The sequence below is a fragment of the Furipterus horrens genome, unplaced genomic scaffold, assembly GCF_987537825.1.
Source record: "Furipterus horrens unplaced genomic scaffold, mFurHor1.1.pri manual_scaffold_4, whole genome shotgun sequence".
NCBI classification, from domain to species: domain Eukaryota; kingdom Metazoa; phylum Chordata; class Mammalia; order Chiroptera; family Furipteridae; genus Furipterus; species Furipterus horrens.
Window position 1 is genome coordinate 92,066,994 of NW_028327174.1, and position 18,517 is coordinate 92,085,510.

Genomic DNA, 18,517 nt, shown 5'->3' on the forward strand with positions numbered 1-18,517 from the left:
AATGGAGCACACATATATTCTTTTTAAAAATTTTTAAAATTTAATTTAATTTTTTTAAGTATAGTTTATTGATTATGTTGTTATTGTAGTCCCAATATTTTCCCCCTTTCTTCCCCTCAGCCCAGTAACCCCCTTCCCCCAGCAATCCCACTCCCCTTAGTTCATGTCCATGGGTCGTGCATATAAGTTCTTTGACTTCACCCTTTCCTATATTATTCTTAACTTCCTCCTGTCTATTTTGTACCATCCAATTGTGCTTCTTAGTCCCTGCAACATTTTCCCATTTCTCCCCCTCCCCTCTCCCAGCTGATAACCCTTCAAATGAACCCCATACCTGTGATTCTGTTCCTATTCTGGTTTGCTTAGTTAGATTTTGTTTTTATTTTTTTGGATTCAGTTATTGATAGTTGTGAGCTTGTTGTCATTATAATGTTCATAATTTTGATCTTTTTCTTAAGTAAGTCCCTTTGACATTTCATATAATAATGGCTTGGTGATGATGAACTCCTTTAGCTTCACCTTGTCTCGGAAGCACTTTATCTGCCCTTCCATTCTAAATGATAGCTTTGCTGGATAGAGTAATCTTGGTTGTAAGTCCTTGCTTTTCATCACCTTGAATACTTCTTACCAGTCCCTTCTTGCCTGCAAAGTTTCTTTTGAGGAATCAGCTGATGGTCTTATAGGCACCCATTTGTAGGTAACTCTGCTTTTCTCTTTCTGCTTTTAAGATTCTCTCTTTATCTTGAACCTTTGGCATTTTAATTATGATATGTTTTGGTGTAGTCCTGTTTGGGTCTAGCTTGTTTGGGACTCTCTGTGCTTCCTGGACTTGTATGTCTATTTCCTTTGCTGAGTTTGGGGAGTTTTCCTTCATTATTTTCTCACATAAGTTTTCAGTTTCTCACTCTTCCTCCTCTCCTTCTGGCACCCCTGTGATTCAGATGTTGGCACATTTAAAGTTGTCCTAGAGGTTCCTAAGCCTCTCCTCATTTTCTTCAATTCTTGTTTCCTCATTCTGTACTGGTTGACTGTTTTTTTCTTCCTTATGTTCCAAATCATTGATTTGAACCCTTGTTTCCTTCCCTCCACCATTGGTTTTGTGTGGATTTTTCTTCGTTTCATTTAGCATAGCCTCCACTTCTTCCTTTATGCGTTTGCCGTACTTAAGCATATCTATCAAACCTGTCAGCATCTTTATCACCAGTGTTTGGAACTCTTTGTCTATTAGGTTGGCTGTCTCCTTGTTTGTTAGGTTGGCTATCTTCTTGTCACTTAGTTCTCCCTCTGAAACTTTGATCCGACCCCCTTTTCACCCATACTTCTCTGTCGCCTCATCTTGACAGGCTCCTCTGTTTGTTTGCCTCTGTGTCTTAGGCAGAGCTGTCGCTACTGTTACATTGTAAGGGGCAGAGCCTTAGGTATTCATCAGTACAGGGTGACCCGTTTCACCATGTTGTGGCGCTGTATGTGGGAGAGGAGTCTGAGAAGGAACAATGCGGCTTGCTCAGCACTCGCCCCTTTTCCAGGCACTTCTTCCACTTCCGTATGGGACTGGCGCCTCTCTAGCTATTGCCCTGGCTGTCGTTCCCATAGTGGGTGGGTCTGCGGATGTTCTAGAACCGTGGGGACTCTGCTGAGATACCAGCAGTTTCTTCTTGCAACCCCCACTGGTTTGCACAGTCAGAAGCAATGAGGCTTTATTTCCCCTGGCGCTGGGACTGTGAGCTGTGTGGTCTGGTGTGGTGCTGGGATCACCCCCCTAATGTCCCTCCCGACTTTTTAAAAGGTGTGACTGCGCTTTCTGCCGGCCTGCCACTGCTGCCACCACCACACCGCATCCTCTCCGCCCTGGCTCCGCCCCTCCTACCTGTCTGGATGAGTATTTCTTCTTTATATCTTTGTTTGTTGGACTTCATGCAGCTTGATTTTCTGGACTTCTGGTTGTTTCTAGTTTTGAGGTAGTTGTATTCCTCCTCAGTTGTGGAGGGAGACCCAGCCTGTCTGTCTAGGCCTCCATCTTGGCCGGAAGTCCTTCGAAGCACACATATTTTCTTTACATTAATCTGTTCTCAGCCGAGTGTGTATTTCTAGGTTAATTTTAATTACTTTTATACAAAGCATATACTGAAAAGAGTTCCTATTAGATATGCCCGATTGGAGCCTTTTTTTTGCAACCGATGAGTAGTAGAATCACTCATTAGCACTTGCCTCTGGGAAATAGTACATATGTTTGGGCAGTGAGAAAAGTAGACCTTTTTTTTTTTTTTTTTTTTTTTTTTAATGGAGAGAAGAAAAGTAACCAGTTTAATTAGCCTAGCAGAAAATTTAACAGTGTGGTTATTGTAACATTGTTCATAACAATCTATTTTCCACTATTTTCAGTTGAAAATATTTTTGCTTTGGAGGAATATTTTTATAAATGATAGCTTTTATGACAGTTTACTCTTAATGATAATTCTTATGTCTATCACAGTAAACTACATGATACATAGAATGGGGATTTCCTGTTGCTTTATCTTGTGTTTTAATATTCCTAACGTTATTGGAAGAGGCGTAGGGCTCCGAAAGAATCCTGAGAAGACAGAAGGACCTTTGGAGGCTTTCTCTTACTGTAAAGTATCCTACTTGCATGCCAGTTGTCAGCTAAGTTCTTTGAAGACACATTGTTTTACTCTGATAAACCAGATTGCATTTTTCCCTATATCTTGAAGCTGAAGAGTACTTACTTTAGTAAAGTTGATAGTAGAGTGTGATTCAAACTAGTAGTATTTTCTACTTTTTGTGCAGTTCATACATTTTTAAGAACCTGTTTTTATTGTTTTATTGTATGGTTCTATATTAATTTTCTAATACAGTAATCCCTAACACCAGAAGTAGGTTGAGCTCAATAAAGCTGTTTGTGAGGCTACCATGGAATGTGCTCTCCCCCCAAATCTTTGTTACAAAATTATGATTGTGTTCTTAGATCATCTTATGAAAGTGATTTAGCTTGAATTTAGCTGGTAGTCGTTACTTGGAATTCTGGATCCAAGTAATGGATCCACAGGGTCCTTTGTGGAGGGGAGAGAGAAACAAAAATGAAACTTTCTTTCCATTTTTGGGTTATGAAGTTGATTAAGCAAACATCTCTTAGTTCTGTTTTCTTTTGTGTCAATTTGATGGCGATAGGCTATTTGAGGTTTACATTATCAGAGACCTCAAAGAATGTCCTCAAACAAGGAGACAAAGAACTCTGGCCCAGGTTCTCTGGCTAGTTTGGATCAAGTGCCCCATCCTGTCAGGTGCCTGACCAATAAAAGGATTTGTGATTGACAACCCTGTAGAATTTGCCTAGAGAAGTCAGTTCCTAGAAGGAAGCATGGGGCAGTGGAATAAGAGTATGTAGGGGTTAGCTAACAGATGTCCGCTTACATGTGGAAGGACACTTTTGGATTAGGTCCACTTGTCTGTAGTGAGGGTTTTGGGTTGGGCAGTGGGATGCATAGAGTTACAGACAGGACCACCTAAATAGAAACTTGGTCCCAGAGAAGAGGCCTTTTCTATGAGGAGATTATTCACAGGGGGATGTTGACAGAACAGCACCATCACCAACCTCCAACATGGGGGACAGTGGAGCATTTAACATTTTAAAACATTTTTTAAAGGCAACATGTTGACATAATGTTAAAACCAGTAGTCTCTAAATGTAATAGAGTATTTAAGGTGATTTTAGGGATATGGGGAGAAATTATTAGAATTTCTAATGTTTATTTAATATTTTTAAATTGATTTGCAAGAGAGAGAAAGAAACATCGATTTATTGTTCCACTTATTTATTTATGCATTCATTGGTTGATTCTTGTATGTGCCCTGACTGGGGATCAAACCTGCAATCTTGGCATATCAGGATGACGCTTTGACTAACTGAACTACCCAGCCAGGGCCTAATGTTTATTTTTATCTAAAATGAAAGGTAGCTTAAGCTTAACTAATTCTTAATAAATGGATGGTATTGGCATCTATGCTCTATCTGTTTGTGAAATGCTCCTGTGTTCCTTCAAGTTGAGTAATGCTGAAGAGGTGACAGTCTCACCTTCTCTTATTCATTTATAGATTGCAGTGTATTATAATTTAAAGGTAGTTTAGAGATTATATGATCTAATTTCAGATAATCTAATTCTTCAAAATGGGCACATGGCTTTAAAAGATTTTTTCAAAAGTAACTAATGATGAAGTGCTAGGAATTATTCTAATTGCAGATTATTCATTTAATTCTCTAGAAGATTCTAAAAGTTAAGTGCTGTCATAAACCCCATTTTATAGGTGGAAGCTGAAGAACAGAGCGCCTTAATAATTTTCCGTGATCAGGTTGTAGACCTGGACTCGAACCTAGACTGTCTGGTTTCATGCTTCATATGTGTTTAGTTACCATGCTGCACTGCTCATGAGGCACATAGTTACTGAATGAATCCAAACAAATTTGGTAGATGAGGATTGTAAATTTAATACTATAATTTAAAAAGTAAATGCCATCAAGGAGACTTTTCCACTTGGATCTACGTATATGTCTGTGTGTGGAGATACCTTTTTCAGCCCTGATAGCCATTCAGACCACATATCCAAATAACCCAGACTGTCAAATCACTGTACTAAAATCTATAACTCACAGTTTATCATAGAAAGCATACTCGTTTCAATTTTAGTGAAAATAAAAAAATTAGCATAAGACAAAAATTGAAAATGTTCACGTCATCTTAGTCACATTTGTTACATTTTTAGTGTACACAGTGGAGTATCTATATAATTTATAAATGTGCATATATTAGGGATTTGTACTTAAATGATCTTATTGATGAGGATATAATAAATATTTGTGGGGGGCATATTTTAAGATGTAGGGTAAAAGGCATTATAGAAAGCAAGGATAGGTCATTGTGTTCAATATACAATTGACAAAAAAATCAATGATCAGGCTTGAGGAGGGTGGCAGCCTTTAAAATTTGTCGCCCTTGATTATAAGTCTAGTCATTTTTAATTGTCAGAACCAACTGAGAAAACACAGGGTAGATTTCAATCCTTAAGAATGTCTTTTTCAGAAATTGAGCTTTCAGAAACAGAAAGTATAGAGGTAATCATCTCAGGCACCCTTTTGCATGAGTATTTACTTGAAAGAGATAATTTTAGGTTTTAGGAACTTGAATGAAAGTTACTATTAAAAATCAAGGAAATTGAAGAAGTTTCAAAGATGTGAATAAGATAAAAAGTTAGCATATTCTGGAGAAATATTTCAATCTTTAATGTTTCTTTAGTAGGATTGATAAAGGTAAGTAAAAGAAGACCATACTAGAAAACCTCACAGAATTGATTATAATGTTAACTTCTGCTTTATATTCAGAAGATGAGTAAGGGGCTGACTTCCAGTATTCTGTACAAATGTAGACCCCCTAGTCTAGTTTCTTGGCCTATCCCATCTGCTGCTGCTGTTGCTTCTTTTAATAAGCAGATCAAGCATCATGATGAAATTTTCTAATATACTGTGAAATGCTGTCTTTTGTTTTTATCTGCCTCCTCTGTGGAAGTTGTTAGAGTCCCCTGTTGCTTATTCTTTAATTAAAATGTCCAAATGATGGAGATTATATCTTCTCTTCAACTGACAAGAGCCATAGTTTGTTGGTCATTAGAGTCATTAGACTGTGGTACAAGTACTAATATTTTTCAGACTGATATTAGTATTTTTTAGACTAATATTGAGTAATTGGTAAGTTAATCTTAACAATTATAGATTCTACTGCAGGTGTCCTTAGCCTCTGGATAAGCTTTATTGGAGTATATCCATAGTTATATTCATAATTAATAATATTAATGCATCATCATCATCTACTTCTTTTAGGATTCCTCTAGAAAGCCTTTAAAGCATCTGCCTTTATGAAACCAGTTATTGGCTCTGATTAGCAATATGAATGGAGAAGTCATATATCTTCACAGGATTTCATGTCCCTATTCCTGTTTGTGTGGTATTGTTTAACTTGTTCCTCTGTTCCTGAATGTCTTGTAAATTAGTAATCTAGACATTTGATAAAAATTGAGTGGTTTTGTTTTGTAAGACAGTAATACTTCATAGTAGATGCTATATATTTCTTGGTGCATCATATCACAAACAGAAGTTTGGTTGTTCATTATTAATGATGCTGGGATGCACTAGAGGTTCTGGTCTGGAGCAGCCTTCCATTTTCAAGTTTCCTTTCAATCTTGAACCTAATGTTTTTAGTAGCCATTGATAATTTTTGCCTAATCCATTATTTATAACCTTTTCTTCTGAGCTTAATAGCTAGAATTATTTTATAAACAAAAACTTCCTTTTATCAACTGTTTAGTGTCCCCTGAAATAAGGTTCTTATAGGAAAGGCAAGGTGAAACTTGCTTTCCTCTTATATGTTACTTTATAACCTCCATTGGAGACCAATGAAGGGCTTTTTTAAATGTTATTATTAATTCATAGATTTTTATGTAGTTGATGTACTTTATATTCATTGTGGTAAATCTTGATGCAAATTGGCTTTTGTATTCCCACTAAAAGATTCTTCAGGCTAATCTTGTACATTGCTCATTTCCTGTCACAGACCTTGTATAACCCTATTCGTAAGGTGTCCTGGTTCCTTTTTATGAGAAAAAGGTCTTTAGAGGCCACAATCTGGGTGCAGAGGAAGCTTATTGTTGGTAGGCCTTTTCAGAAGACAGACCTTTAACTCTCTCTCTCTTTCTCTCTCTCTCTCTCTCAAAGATTTACAAAAAGACAAGAGTTTGTACTCATATTTCTAATTTCAGTTTATAGGGCTTTTACTCTATTATTTGTATTGTCTTTTTTTACATTAAAAATGTTGGTTCCTAAGGATATAAACTTAATTCCTTGATTACTTTGTCCTACAATATATCTGTAGTAGTTTTAAAATAATATCAATAGATTAATTCTAACAGTGTGACTGCTGAATGCTGTTTAAGATTTCTTTCTTTTTTTATTCTTACAGTGTAATTCGGTGGTATGTATAGTAAAAATTTTGTTTTAAAATCGCTTGGAGTAATTCTTTTGTGTTTGTAGTTCTGCCACCAACTTGATACACATTAGGTTTTATTTATTTCTATTTGTTTTCAAGAATTTATTTTTTTCTCTCTTTTTTTAAAAATTTAGTCTTTAAAAAATGGATACAAATTATAAACTTTGTATAACAATGTATACTTACAGGAATCTCACTTTCATTTTTCTCTACTCTTTTTTCATCTTTCTTTATAAATATTTTCATTAGATTTTAATTTATTTTCTCTTAGTTTTTAAATATAAGCAAACATGTACATGTTTATGGACATATACTTGACACTGTCAATTGTTAAACACTCTTCTGTACTAGTCTTTTAAAGTTCATATGTATGTGATGTCACCCATGGCAGTGCTATGAGAATTGTCATTATTCCTTTTTTACAGAGTACTCCCCAAATCCTCATTCATTGACCTTTGGGTGTTTTATCAGCTGATTTTGGGAGCCAGTGCCTATCAGTGGGAAGGGAAAAGTAAGGCAATAAATGTTTATCAAAGTATATGTAATTTTTTTCTGTAAGGTAGGACTATTTTCCCTAAAGAGGAGGAAATTGAAGCTCAGTAAGGTATAGTGACATACTCCAGAACACATGACCAGTAAAGAGATGATCCCCAGTTCAGGATATAACTTGGGGCTAAAGTTCGTTTCTTTCTGATAGAGCAAGAATAAGTGAACTAGCATTTCAGTGGTCATTAGGCTGTTACATTAATTATTTTTAATCTAATATTTCAGAGGATATTTTTTTCTTTTTTTTTTTTGTCGTTGTTGTTTATTTTTGGATGGCCCTTAAGAACCTGATTTAAGAAAGAACCTTCACTTTGTGCTTTTTTTATAAAGAATTTTTGACTTATATTTTTAAATGTACAATATATAAAATGCTTAGTATACAACCAGTACTATTAATAACAATGGGAATTTAAAAAGAACAAAATTATCTGGAATCTGAAACCTTAATTAAATCCATTAATTAATCTTACTATTCAAACTATATAGTTCTTTAAATCAGTTTTCAGAAAGGCCAGATTTATCGTATATATTTTCCTTCAATTTTAACCTGAAACGGTTAAAAATGCCTAGAGCATCTGTGTAATGTTAAAATGGCTAATTTGCAGTCAGAATAATTATTTCTATTCCCAGATACCTTTTAATTTATGAAGATCATAAATTTCCTATTTTTCTCTTTTCTCAACTATACACATGGAAATTCTTTCTCTTGAAAATGTGTTGTCCTTAACTTAACCAAAAAAAATTTTTTTTCTATTCTAGTTTGGGAATACCTGCTACTGCAATTCAGTTCTTCAAGCACTTTATTTTTGTCGTCCATTTCGGGAAAAAGTTCTAGCATACAAGAGTCAACCTAGGAAGAAGGAGAACCTTCTTACGTGCTTAGCAGATCTGTTCCATAGCATAGCCACCCAGAAGAAAAAGGTTGGAGTAATACCTCCCAAGAAGTTCATAACAAGATTACGGAAAGAAAATGGTAATCCCTTTACTTCTGAATGTATTGCTCACCTAACAGGAAGGTTAATATAGCATAATGCAGTTCAGCAATCATTGCCTGAGCACCTTCTTTATGCCAGGTGACATGTTAGACACTGAAGACTCTAAGGTGTGTTCCCATGTTTAGGGAGGGCTAGTTTAGTGAGGAGACAGTCAAACAGTAATTAATGAGCTGTAACTAATGTCTGAAGTGTGTTGCACCAAAATCAGATTCTATATGACAGGAAATGAGAAATCATATAGTAATTTCTGTCTTTTTTGCTTGCTTGGCTTTTCTGTCAAGAATAAAGTTTTTTTTCACATGATCCTTTATTTGTTGTTTTCTAATGCTTTCATGTACTTAACTCATTTGATGCTTACAGTAGACTGATGTACAGAGCATGTTTTTGCCCATTTTAGCCATGAAAAAAACAAGATGAAAACCTTGCCAGGAGTCACACCCTAGGGAAAGAAAGAACCAGAACAATAAGTCCACTTTCTGGCTTAGGATAGATAGCTTAGTCATTCCCCCCTCTTTTTAAAAATAGTTACCTATTAAACCCCACTTCCCTTTTCTCAAAATATTTTTAGTTTAACATTTACAGCAAGCCCATAAGTTAGACATTGTTATACTTTACATGAGATAACTGAGGCTCAGAGAAGTTAAGGTAACTTGTTGGGTCCCTGATATCGAAGCCCAGTGTTCTATTTAATATTGTATATTGCCTTAGAAAACTCCAGTGGGATTTAAATAGCATGTAGAATTCGGGTTTTGTTTAAGGTGGTCATTTCAATCATGTAGATATAAAATTGAATCGTATTTTTAGGTTAATATTGTTATCAAAGAGAAAGATACTCCACAGAAATGATTTAAGAAGTCTTTAAGGTTGATTATTAAATACATCAATGGGTAATCTTGTCCTTAACTCAGTTAACATTGTTCGTTATCACTTCAATTGAGATGTGCCTGGGTCATATCTTACTTTATAAAACACAAGAAAATGCTGGAATAATATAGCTATAGGCTATTATTCTTTCATCTGATATGCATGTTAAAGATTTTGTTCCTTTTCTCCATGTGCCAAAAAAAAAAAAAAAAAAAAGAGTAGTTGATTAATTACTCACTAAAATTCATCTGTTTTGTGTTTCTCTGATGAGGCTTAACAGTGTTTACTTTCTTAGATTATACATCTGTATAGTATTCTTATGATTTTAAGAAAGCCAGATATAACTCTGTTAGCATGTAGACTGAGTGAGTCAAATCTTCCCAGTGTTTTTGTCTGTATTTCTACAAAACTTTAAAAATTTTGTCCTGGTAGAATATTCATGTTCATGATAATTGAACATGCCATTCTTTCTCAGTGATTTTTGTTAGTATTTCAGAAGCACAACATTAGAATCATGAAATGCACACAGAACATGCATTATTTTCCTTTCCATTGAATGTTACATTTTTTTGACCTCAGTGTTTAATATATTGCATGTGAACTGTGATAGTTGGGGCTGCTGTAACAAAAATATTCTAGACTAGGTGTCTTAAACAATAAAACCTTTATTTCTCACATGTCTAGAGGCTGGGGAGTCTAAGATTAAGGTGCCGGCAGATTCGGTGTCTATTGAGTGCCCTCTTCCTGGTTTGCACACAGCTGGCCACCTTCTTGCTGTATTGTCACACTTGTCACACTGCAGGGGCAGGCAAACTTTCTTCTGTCTCTCCTTATAAGGGCACTAATCTCAGCTCTCAAGACCTAAATGACTTCCCAAACGCCCTATTTCCAAATAATATCACACTGGAGATTAGGGTTTCAGCATATGAATTTGACAAGGTTGGGGGACACATGCATGCAGTCCATAACATGATCTGTAAGTGTGCGATAACTTTTTAAAATTTTACATTGACTGTCGTGTTGAACACAGCATTCAAGTTACTGTGTTTTAAAAGTTTTGTGTAGTTAAATAACCATGGCTTTATATTTTTGCTTCTCAAAGTTTATTATTTTTAATTGTTTAATATTTTCTGAATTTTGTGTTTAGGCAGAGTAAATTGATGCACAATAGACTTCTTAAATACTTTGTTTCATGTTTCTGTACTTCAGAAACAATATTTAATAGAAAAACTTTTATTATTCTGGTACTCCTTGCATTTGTAAATATGTTTTGAAATACATTTTTGCTTTTGAATTTTTCCTTAATAATTATATCGAGAAGAACATACAAATCAAAGAGGATTTCATAGGTTGTCCATTGTGTAATTTGTCTTCTTAGATTTTGTTTGCTGGTTTGTTTTATATCTCTGTAAAAAATGTCGCCCATATCGGTGTTCCCACTAACTTCACTGTTCTTAAATCCATTTCCTTCCATGTTATGTTAAAAAGTTCATGTTTTACATTCACAGTAGATATTAGCTCCATATTTTTAAATGACTATTGCCTTATATAAGTAATCATTTTTATATCCCTCGGAAAGAATCATTTAATTTTAGTAATAAATTTTTGTCTTTAAAATTTTAAGTTGGATTACCCAGCCTTGGTATAAGAGGACTGTGGCACAGCCGTGCTAAAGCACAGTGTAATCATGTGTGCTCCAGACGTCTTCTGTGATGAGGCAAAACTAGCTGAATGCTGGAACTGATTAATTATTACATATTAGCTCCTACTGTGTGCCAGGCACTGTGCAGAACCAGGGATACAGAAATAAGATAAGGCCTCTGCCTTCAGGGAGCTGACATTCTAGTGGGGAAGACAAATAATAAAGAGTTCTGTAATACAATGTGTCATGGCTATGGCGGAAATAAGCCAGGGAGAGGGGATGGAGCATGAGGGACTTGATAAGTGGTGTTAGAGCAGAGATCTGAGGTGAAAAACAAGCTATTTGAAGATCCAAGGCAAAATTTTTCTAAGCAGATAGAACAGAGATTGCAGTTGCCCTAAGTGCTTTGAAAGACATCAAGAGACTTAGTGTGGCTGGAGTGGAGTAAGATGAAGATAAAGTTAGAGAAGCTCCAAGAAACCATGGAGTGTTGAGAGTCCTTTGGCTGCCAGGTGGCTGCTCTGCGGGAATGGGGTGGGATGGGCAGCGGGAGAAGAAGCAGGGAGACCAGCCAGGAGACTGTTGAGAGATTTAGGTAAGAAATGAAGCAATCATTAGTAACCTCCTCTAGGCTTTCTATTATTTTGGAAGAATTAAAACGGGTTGGTGATCTAATTATGTTAGCTAGAGTTGAATACTGTAAAGTGTGGGGTCATTTACAGTGTCTTTGAGCGTCAGATCAGATGGCATCTATAGCTGTGCTCTGACTTGCTGAATCCTGCTGATGTACATAGCTCAGATTGTTGTTTTGGGCCATATTTACTTTACTCATGTCATTTTTAGCTGTTTGAACCCCTATTGTTCCTCGTTAGTTTCTTCATTCATTCAAAAATGTCAAATCCATCTACTAGGTAGAGGGCATTGTTCTAAGTGCTAGAGGCACATCTGTGAATGAGGTGGGAAGGGTCCTGGTCTCAAGGGACCTGTGTAGACATAACGGTGCTTCAGGTGCTGGGGGGAGATACAAATACAAATAAATGTATGTGTATATATGTTTTTTTCAGGTGTTGGTCTTCCTCAAATGAGGAAATGTTAGTTGTTCACTCATAACACTTATTAAATATGTTTGAGTAAATAATTTTCCATATTCATTGCATTCTTTTTTCTTCAAAAGAGCATGAAAGATACTTTGTGTAATGAAAGCTATTGCAGTTTCTGAATTATAAAGAAAGCATAACTTATTTTTAAGCAGTGATTTTGTTTTCATTTTTTGCATTAATGTTGCAGCTATATCAGGACTATAATAGTTTATACATCTTATATACATTTCTATAATAATGGAATTGTCTCTCCCACTAGATTGTTAGTTCTATGATGGAGGGAACCTATTTGTTTTTGCTCACCATTGCATTCCCAGCACATAATCCAGTTTCTGGCACATAGTAGGTGCTTATTAAATATTTGTTGGTTGAATGAATGAATCAATGACTGTATTTGTTTAATTTTCCAAAGAAAATTTGAAGTTCACCTTTCCCATTATGCTACTTAGCAGAGGAGAAAGCAAACCAGAAGAAAACAAAGATTTTAAAAACAAAATATGATATAGTTTACAAGGATTGTCCTGAGGCCATTTAGTTTATGTTGTTTTGATGTTTATGCAATCCTGGTTGAGGTTTTTAAAAGTATAGTGGCTGTTTTGAGGCAGTGCAAAATTCTGGCATATGTATACTATATTTATAGAAAATACACTGTATCTTATTTTAACTATTTCGACAAAACACTTAAAGAGTAGTTTCTGGTTTACTTTGGATCTCACTTCTGGTGCTTTCAAGTCAGTTGAGGTATTTCTGTGAATACGAAGTCATTGTTCTTAGTTAAGAGAACATCCAAAAAAAAGATGTTTCAGGTTTTTAAAAAACAAAAGCATGTGCACAGTTTTGCTGTACTAAAAACTAATTATTTTGGAAAATGTGCATATGTGCTAAAATATTTTTTAACAGTAAAAAATAAGACTACTTCAGATTGTGGCACTGAGCAATCTTGTAGACAGATATCCACTTAGTGAATTATTCCGCTCTCGCCTTAATTAGGCAGTGTTTATAAAAATCTTCTTATTGGTCTTCTCCCATAATCCTTTTTATATTTCTCCAAGAATTTCCCAGTTTGTTTCCACTTTTCCTTAAGCCCCCTAATCAACTCTAGCACGGTTTTCTTCCAATTTTTATCTTCATGGATTTCCTGAGATGGGTGGTTCTAGATCTGACCTGGGATGGAGAGTGAGGAAGAGGAAAGCTTTTGATTTTTAATGTGCACATAAGGAAACTTCCTAGACACTGGAAGTGGCAAGATTGGTGCAGGAGTCAGGTTGGTTGGAGAAACTGAGTCAGGCCATCAGTGGGTGAGTGGGGGGAGGTTGGCAGGTGACCACAGGGATAGGAGGGTGAAAGATAGTATGGCCAGATTTTTAAGGCTTTTTTGATTGAGGATGAGTTTTTATCTGCAAGTGAGAGTGTGATGATTTAGAAGTGGCAGTAGGGAGCTAGAAAGTGCCAGAGGTTGAAGTGATAGGGAGTTTCTAACAGAAAGTGGTTCCTAGAAGCAGCAACATAAAGGGTTAGGAAATAAGACAGTCCTTGGGCTGCGGAAAGAAATAAGGCACAGAATGAAGAAGAGTAGTAAAGGACAGGAGACTGAGGTTGAGGGGTGGGGCAGTATTTCAGGGTTGGAGAATTAGAATTACTGCATTGAGAGGAAAGGTTAAAGGTAATTGACTTCTGTTATTTCAGCTTTGGTCTAGACCAGTGGTTTTCAACCTTCCTAATGCTGCGACCCTTTAATACAGGTCCTCATGTTGTGGTGACCCCCAACCATAACTAAAGCATAGTGATTAATCACAAAAACAATATGTAATTATACATGTGTTTTTGGATGGTCTTAGGCAACCCTTGTGAAAGGGTCGTTCAACCCCCAAAGGGGTCCCGACCCACAGGTTGAGAACAGCTGGTCTAGACTGATCCACTGGTGGAATCACATGAGGGTTCCAAGCGTGACTTGGCTCCATCTCAGAGCAATGAGGTGGGTGGCCAGAAGGTTTTACAGAGGTGCAGGCTGTCTCGGTGTCAGGGGTAGTGCAGTGCCTTATTCAATGGGCAAAACCCAGTGGACACATGATGTACCAAGTTAAAGATCACATAGCTGTTACTTCTGCGTAGGCTCAAGCAGTAACTTGTAGAATTCAGGGCTTTTATTCTTCAAAATAACATAAGAGTGAAATCATGTAATTCTTAGCTTTTTCTGACTGGCTTATTTCACTTAGCATAATATCCTCAAGGTTTATTCATGTTATCACAAATGGCAGTATTTCATCTTTTCTTATGGCTGAGTAGTATTCTGTTGTATGTATGTACAACATCTTTTTTATCCAGTCCTCTGTTGAAGGACACTTTGGTTGTCTCTATGTCTTGGCGACCATGAATAATGCTGCAGTGAACATAGGGGTGCATATATCTTTGCGAGTAAATGTTTTTAAGTTTTTCAGGTAGATCCCAGAAGAGGGGTTGCTGGGTTATATGGTAACTCTGTTTTTTTGAGGAACCATCATACTGAAGATTTGACTCTGGGTGGTGGGCACACAATACAGTATATAGATCATGTATCATAGGAATGTACACTTGAAACCTATATGACTCTGTTAACCAATGCCACCCCAATAAATTTAATTTAAAAATAACATAGGGAGTTTGTTTAAGGCTAATCAAATCCCACAAGACAAATTCATAGCAGAGAAATGAACTGTGGCTCCAATTTAGTTCTTAACATTATTGTATTGATTTGCAATCCAATAGAGAAGTTAAGTAAATTTCCTGTGACATGTGATGATTAGAGGTGAACTCATAATGTGAATTCAAACAGTCTTGCACCTTAAATGTGATACTTGGTCTTCATGACACCAAGATTAAACTCATGTTTTATATTCATATACCTCCTTGAGAAATATTTTCACTTTTTCCCATTTTATTTTTACAGTAACTTTTCAAAGGAAGATGGTATTCCATTTACAGATAGGAAAATCAAGACTTCTGATTATCGTGCGGGGCTGAACATGTTCTCATGTTTCTTAACCTTTTGAATTTTGTTTCTATAAATTGTTGATTTCAGGTCCTTTGCCCACTTTGTGTTTTCTTTTGTATAAGCTCTTTATGTTAAAAACTTGCTATGTTGTAATATTTGTGGGATAATAGATTACATGAGCTAATAAAAAGCAATTGCTTCTTGTCCCAGTACATTATGTAAATGCATGAGGGTAGATTTTGCCCTTTCCTCGTGGGTCAGTATTACTTAAAAAAAAAAAAAATTCTCATTCATCTTAACTTTATTTCTCCAAATTGAGTCATTAGTTTTAGATGTAAAAGATATTTATTCCTTGTAAATTACTAACACTACCAAACATTTTTACATAATTCTGATGGAATACTAGATATATTTTTTTTTAATTTGGCTTTTATTAAAGTTATTAATTCTGAGATAATTCTCTAATATATTTTTATTTTTAGAGCTTTTTGACAACTACATGCAGCAGGATGCCCATGAGTTCTTAAATTACCTACTAAATACAATTGCCGATATTTTACAAGAAGAGAGAAAGCAGGAAAAACAAAATGGCCGTCTACCTAACGGTAACATTGACAGTGAGAATAACAACAGCACACCAGACCCAACGTGGGTACATGAGATTTTTCAGGGAACATTAACTAATGAAACCAGATGTCTTACTTGTGAAACTGTAAGTATATTGTAACATTTTGTATAGGAAAAAAAATATCATTATTGTAAAAGTCCTTGATAAGTATGAGAGATGAACTTAGAAGCTGTAATTCTTAGATGTGCAGTACACGTTAAAGATGGGCTTGTCAGTTGAAAAAAACTCTGTAAACATTTTCATAATGCTGTTTATGTGAACACCCACGGTGACAGGAAAATACTACATTTTGAGCTATTTGATTTTGTTTCTGTTTAGGAGGTCATAGACCCTCGTCTGGAACTTATGTCTTAGTTAAGCTTATAAGAAACTTATAGGTCAGGGAGGTATATGATATATTTTTTTTTCTCTTCTGCAATTATGTTTGTTGTTTACAGTTGGAATAAAAATGAAAACACACTCTGTACACACTTGAAGAAGGGAAAATATCCATTTGCTGGGTACAATGTCACCCCTTACCCGCAGGGGATACATTCCAAGGCCCCCAGTGGATGATGTTGAACATCTTTTCATATGCTTATTTGCCATCTGTGTATCTGGTGAGGTGTCTGTATGGGTCTTTTCCCCATTTTTAGAGTTGGGTTGTTTGTATATTTTGGATACCACTCCCTTATTAGATGTGCCTTTTGCAAATATTTTCTACCAGTCTGCAGTCTGTCTTCTCATTCTCTTAACAGTGTTTTTAGTGTTTCAATTTTAAGATTTTAATTTTAGTAAAGTCTATTTTTTTCCTTCATGGAAATGATGTTGGTGTTCTCAAAATGCTTTTGGTGTTGTATCTAAAATGTTTTCACCAAATGCAAGATTATCTAGATTTTCTCCTATGTTAATCTTTTAGGAGTTTTATAGTTTGCATTTTGTAATTCATTTTGAATTAATTTTTGTGAGAGGTGTAAGGTCAATGTCTAGATTTTTTTTTCTTTTGCATGTAACTGTCTAGTCGTTTCAACACAATTTGTTTGAAAAAAAATCATAGCCCATACCAGTGAATGATCTGTCAAGTGTTGAATGATCATTGTCCATACTATAATTTTAATTAATGTAGGACATAGTAGTTAATAAATAAAATTCCCTTTTCTAAATTTTTATTGGTGAGCCTCTTTCAGGTCAAGTGAAAGAGGTATGACTGAGTGCTTAAATAGATTAACAGCCTGTGAAGATATTTTTGGGTTGGAGGAAGGTTATCCTGGGTGTGGGCTTTGTTCATTGCTGCAGCCATCAGTTAATTGCAGTAATGGCTTTGACTGCTCAATGTCTGATGTTGCGGGATGGGCTAAATACTCATCTTTATTCATTCTAATCAGCTTCAGTTATTTTTTAGTTAAATTTGTTGGGGTGACATTGATTAATAGAATTATAGGTTTCAGGTGTTCATTTCTGTAATACATCACCTGTAGACTGTATTCTGTGTTCACTACCCCAAGTCAAGTCCCTTGCCTTCATCATATATCCTGACTTTACCCACTTCTCCCTCTTCCCTTTCTCTCTCAACTTCAGTTACTTCAAAAAGTTTTTTTTTAAAGGTATTTTATAAAGAAAAATTTTGTCATAACTGAATTCTGAACTTTAGGAAACATATTGCCAAATTATTGGAGGAGTATTTCAGTTGGAATAGTAGGTATAAATCAGAGAATTTGTCAGTTGCTTTTCTTTTTTTTTTTTTTGAGAGAGAGAGGAAGGGAGAGAGAAACATCAATTCATTGTTTCACTTATTTATGTATTCATTGGTTGCTTCTTGTGTGTGTCCTGACCAGAAATTGAGATCAAACCCACAATCTTGGTATATCAGGACAATGCTCTAACCAACTGAGCTACCAGGCCAGGGTCTTGATTGTATAATGGTATTTGGTCTGTGTTAGACAATATGTATAATTCAGCCTTCTTCAATGAAATAGAAAGTAATTGAATTTACTTAGCATGTAGAGAAATGCAATAATAGGTGAAGCTAGCAAGGTAGATTTGGGACCCTGTGCGGAGGTCTTTGAGGTACTGTGCTAAGGACTTTGAAGTTTATTTTGTAGATTAGGGGTTTGGGGGGCTGGGGAAAAAGTTATATTAGTCCTTATTAGTGCTGAAATATTTATTAATTTGATTTGTAATGGGTAGGTAGTGATCTGCCCGCCCATTTTTTGTAATATATATTTGCATGTAGTCTCCCAAGGATTAAGGGTTTGAATTGAGAATACTTTTTTATAATCAAAGCTATCATTTGACAGATTCAGGAGATGTTCATTAGTACCAAACTAATGATACCAATTCTTCATTTAGTTTTGTGCAAATATTTAAGTACCACCTCTGCCAGGTAGAAGATAGGTAGAGGTTGGGGGTAGATGAATAAGATATGATTTCTGGTCTCAAGATGCTCATGGAGCTAGTCAGGCAATTCCAGGATAGTGTGTGATGGTATAAGGGAAGGACAAGATGCTGTGGAGCCAGAGAAGAGTAAACCTAATCCAGGTAGTGGGGAGAAGCATTGTGAAGGTTCAGGACGGGCTTCCAGGAGAAGACAGTAGGGCAGATTTTAGTAATGCAGTTGTTACTCTCCCAGTTGGTTGGGAGGCTGGTTTCTGTAACAACACCATCTTCTGGTGTTCTTCTCTGTTGTGTGATGGTTTCTTCTTTGTCTTATTGACTGGTTTTTCTTTTCTTTACCTTTTAAAGGTGGGTCTCCTCCACAGTT

At 35.7% G+C, this 18,517-nt stretch overlaps 1 protein-coding gene across 1 annotated transcript in view; it reads left to right on the top strand.

Moving 5' to 3' along the window:
* USP12 (ubiquitin specific peptidase 12) overlaps positions 1 to 18,517 on the top strand; it is a 106,459-nt gene that overhangs the window by 64,144 nt on the left and 23,798 nt on the right. Inside the window, exons 3-4 of the mRNA XM_090273770.1 lie at positions 8,337 to 8,550; positions 15,632 to 15,861. Coding sequence (XP_090129896.1) covers positions 8,337 to 8,550; positions 15,632 to 15,861 — 444 coding nt within the window. The remainder of the gene's footprint in view (positions 1 to 8,336; positions 8,551 to 15,631; positions 15,862 to 18,517) is intronic.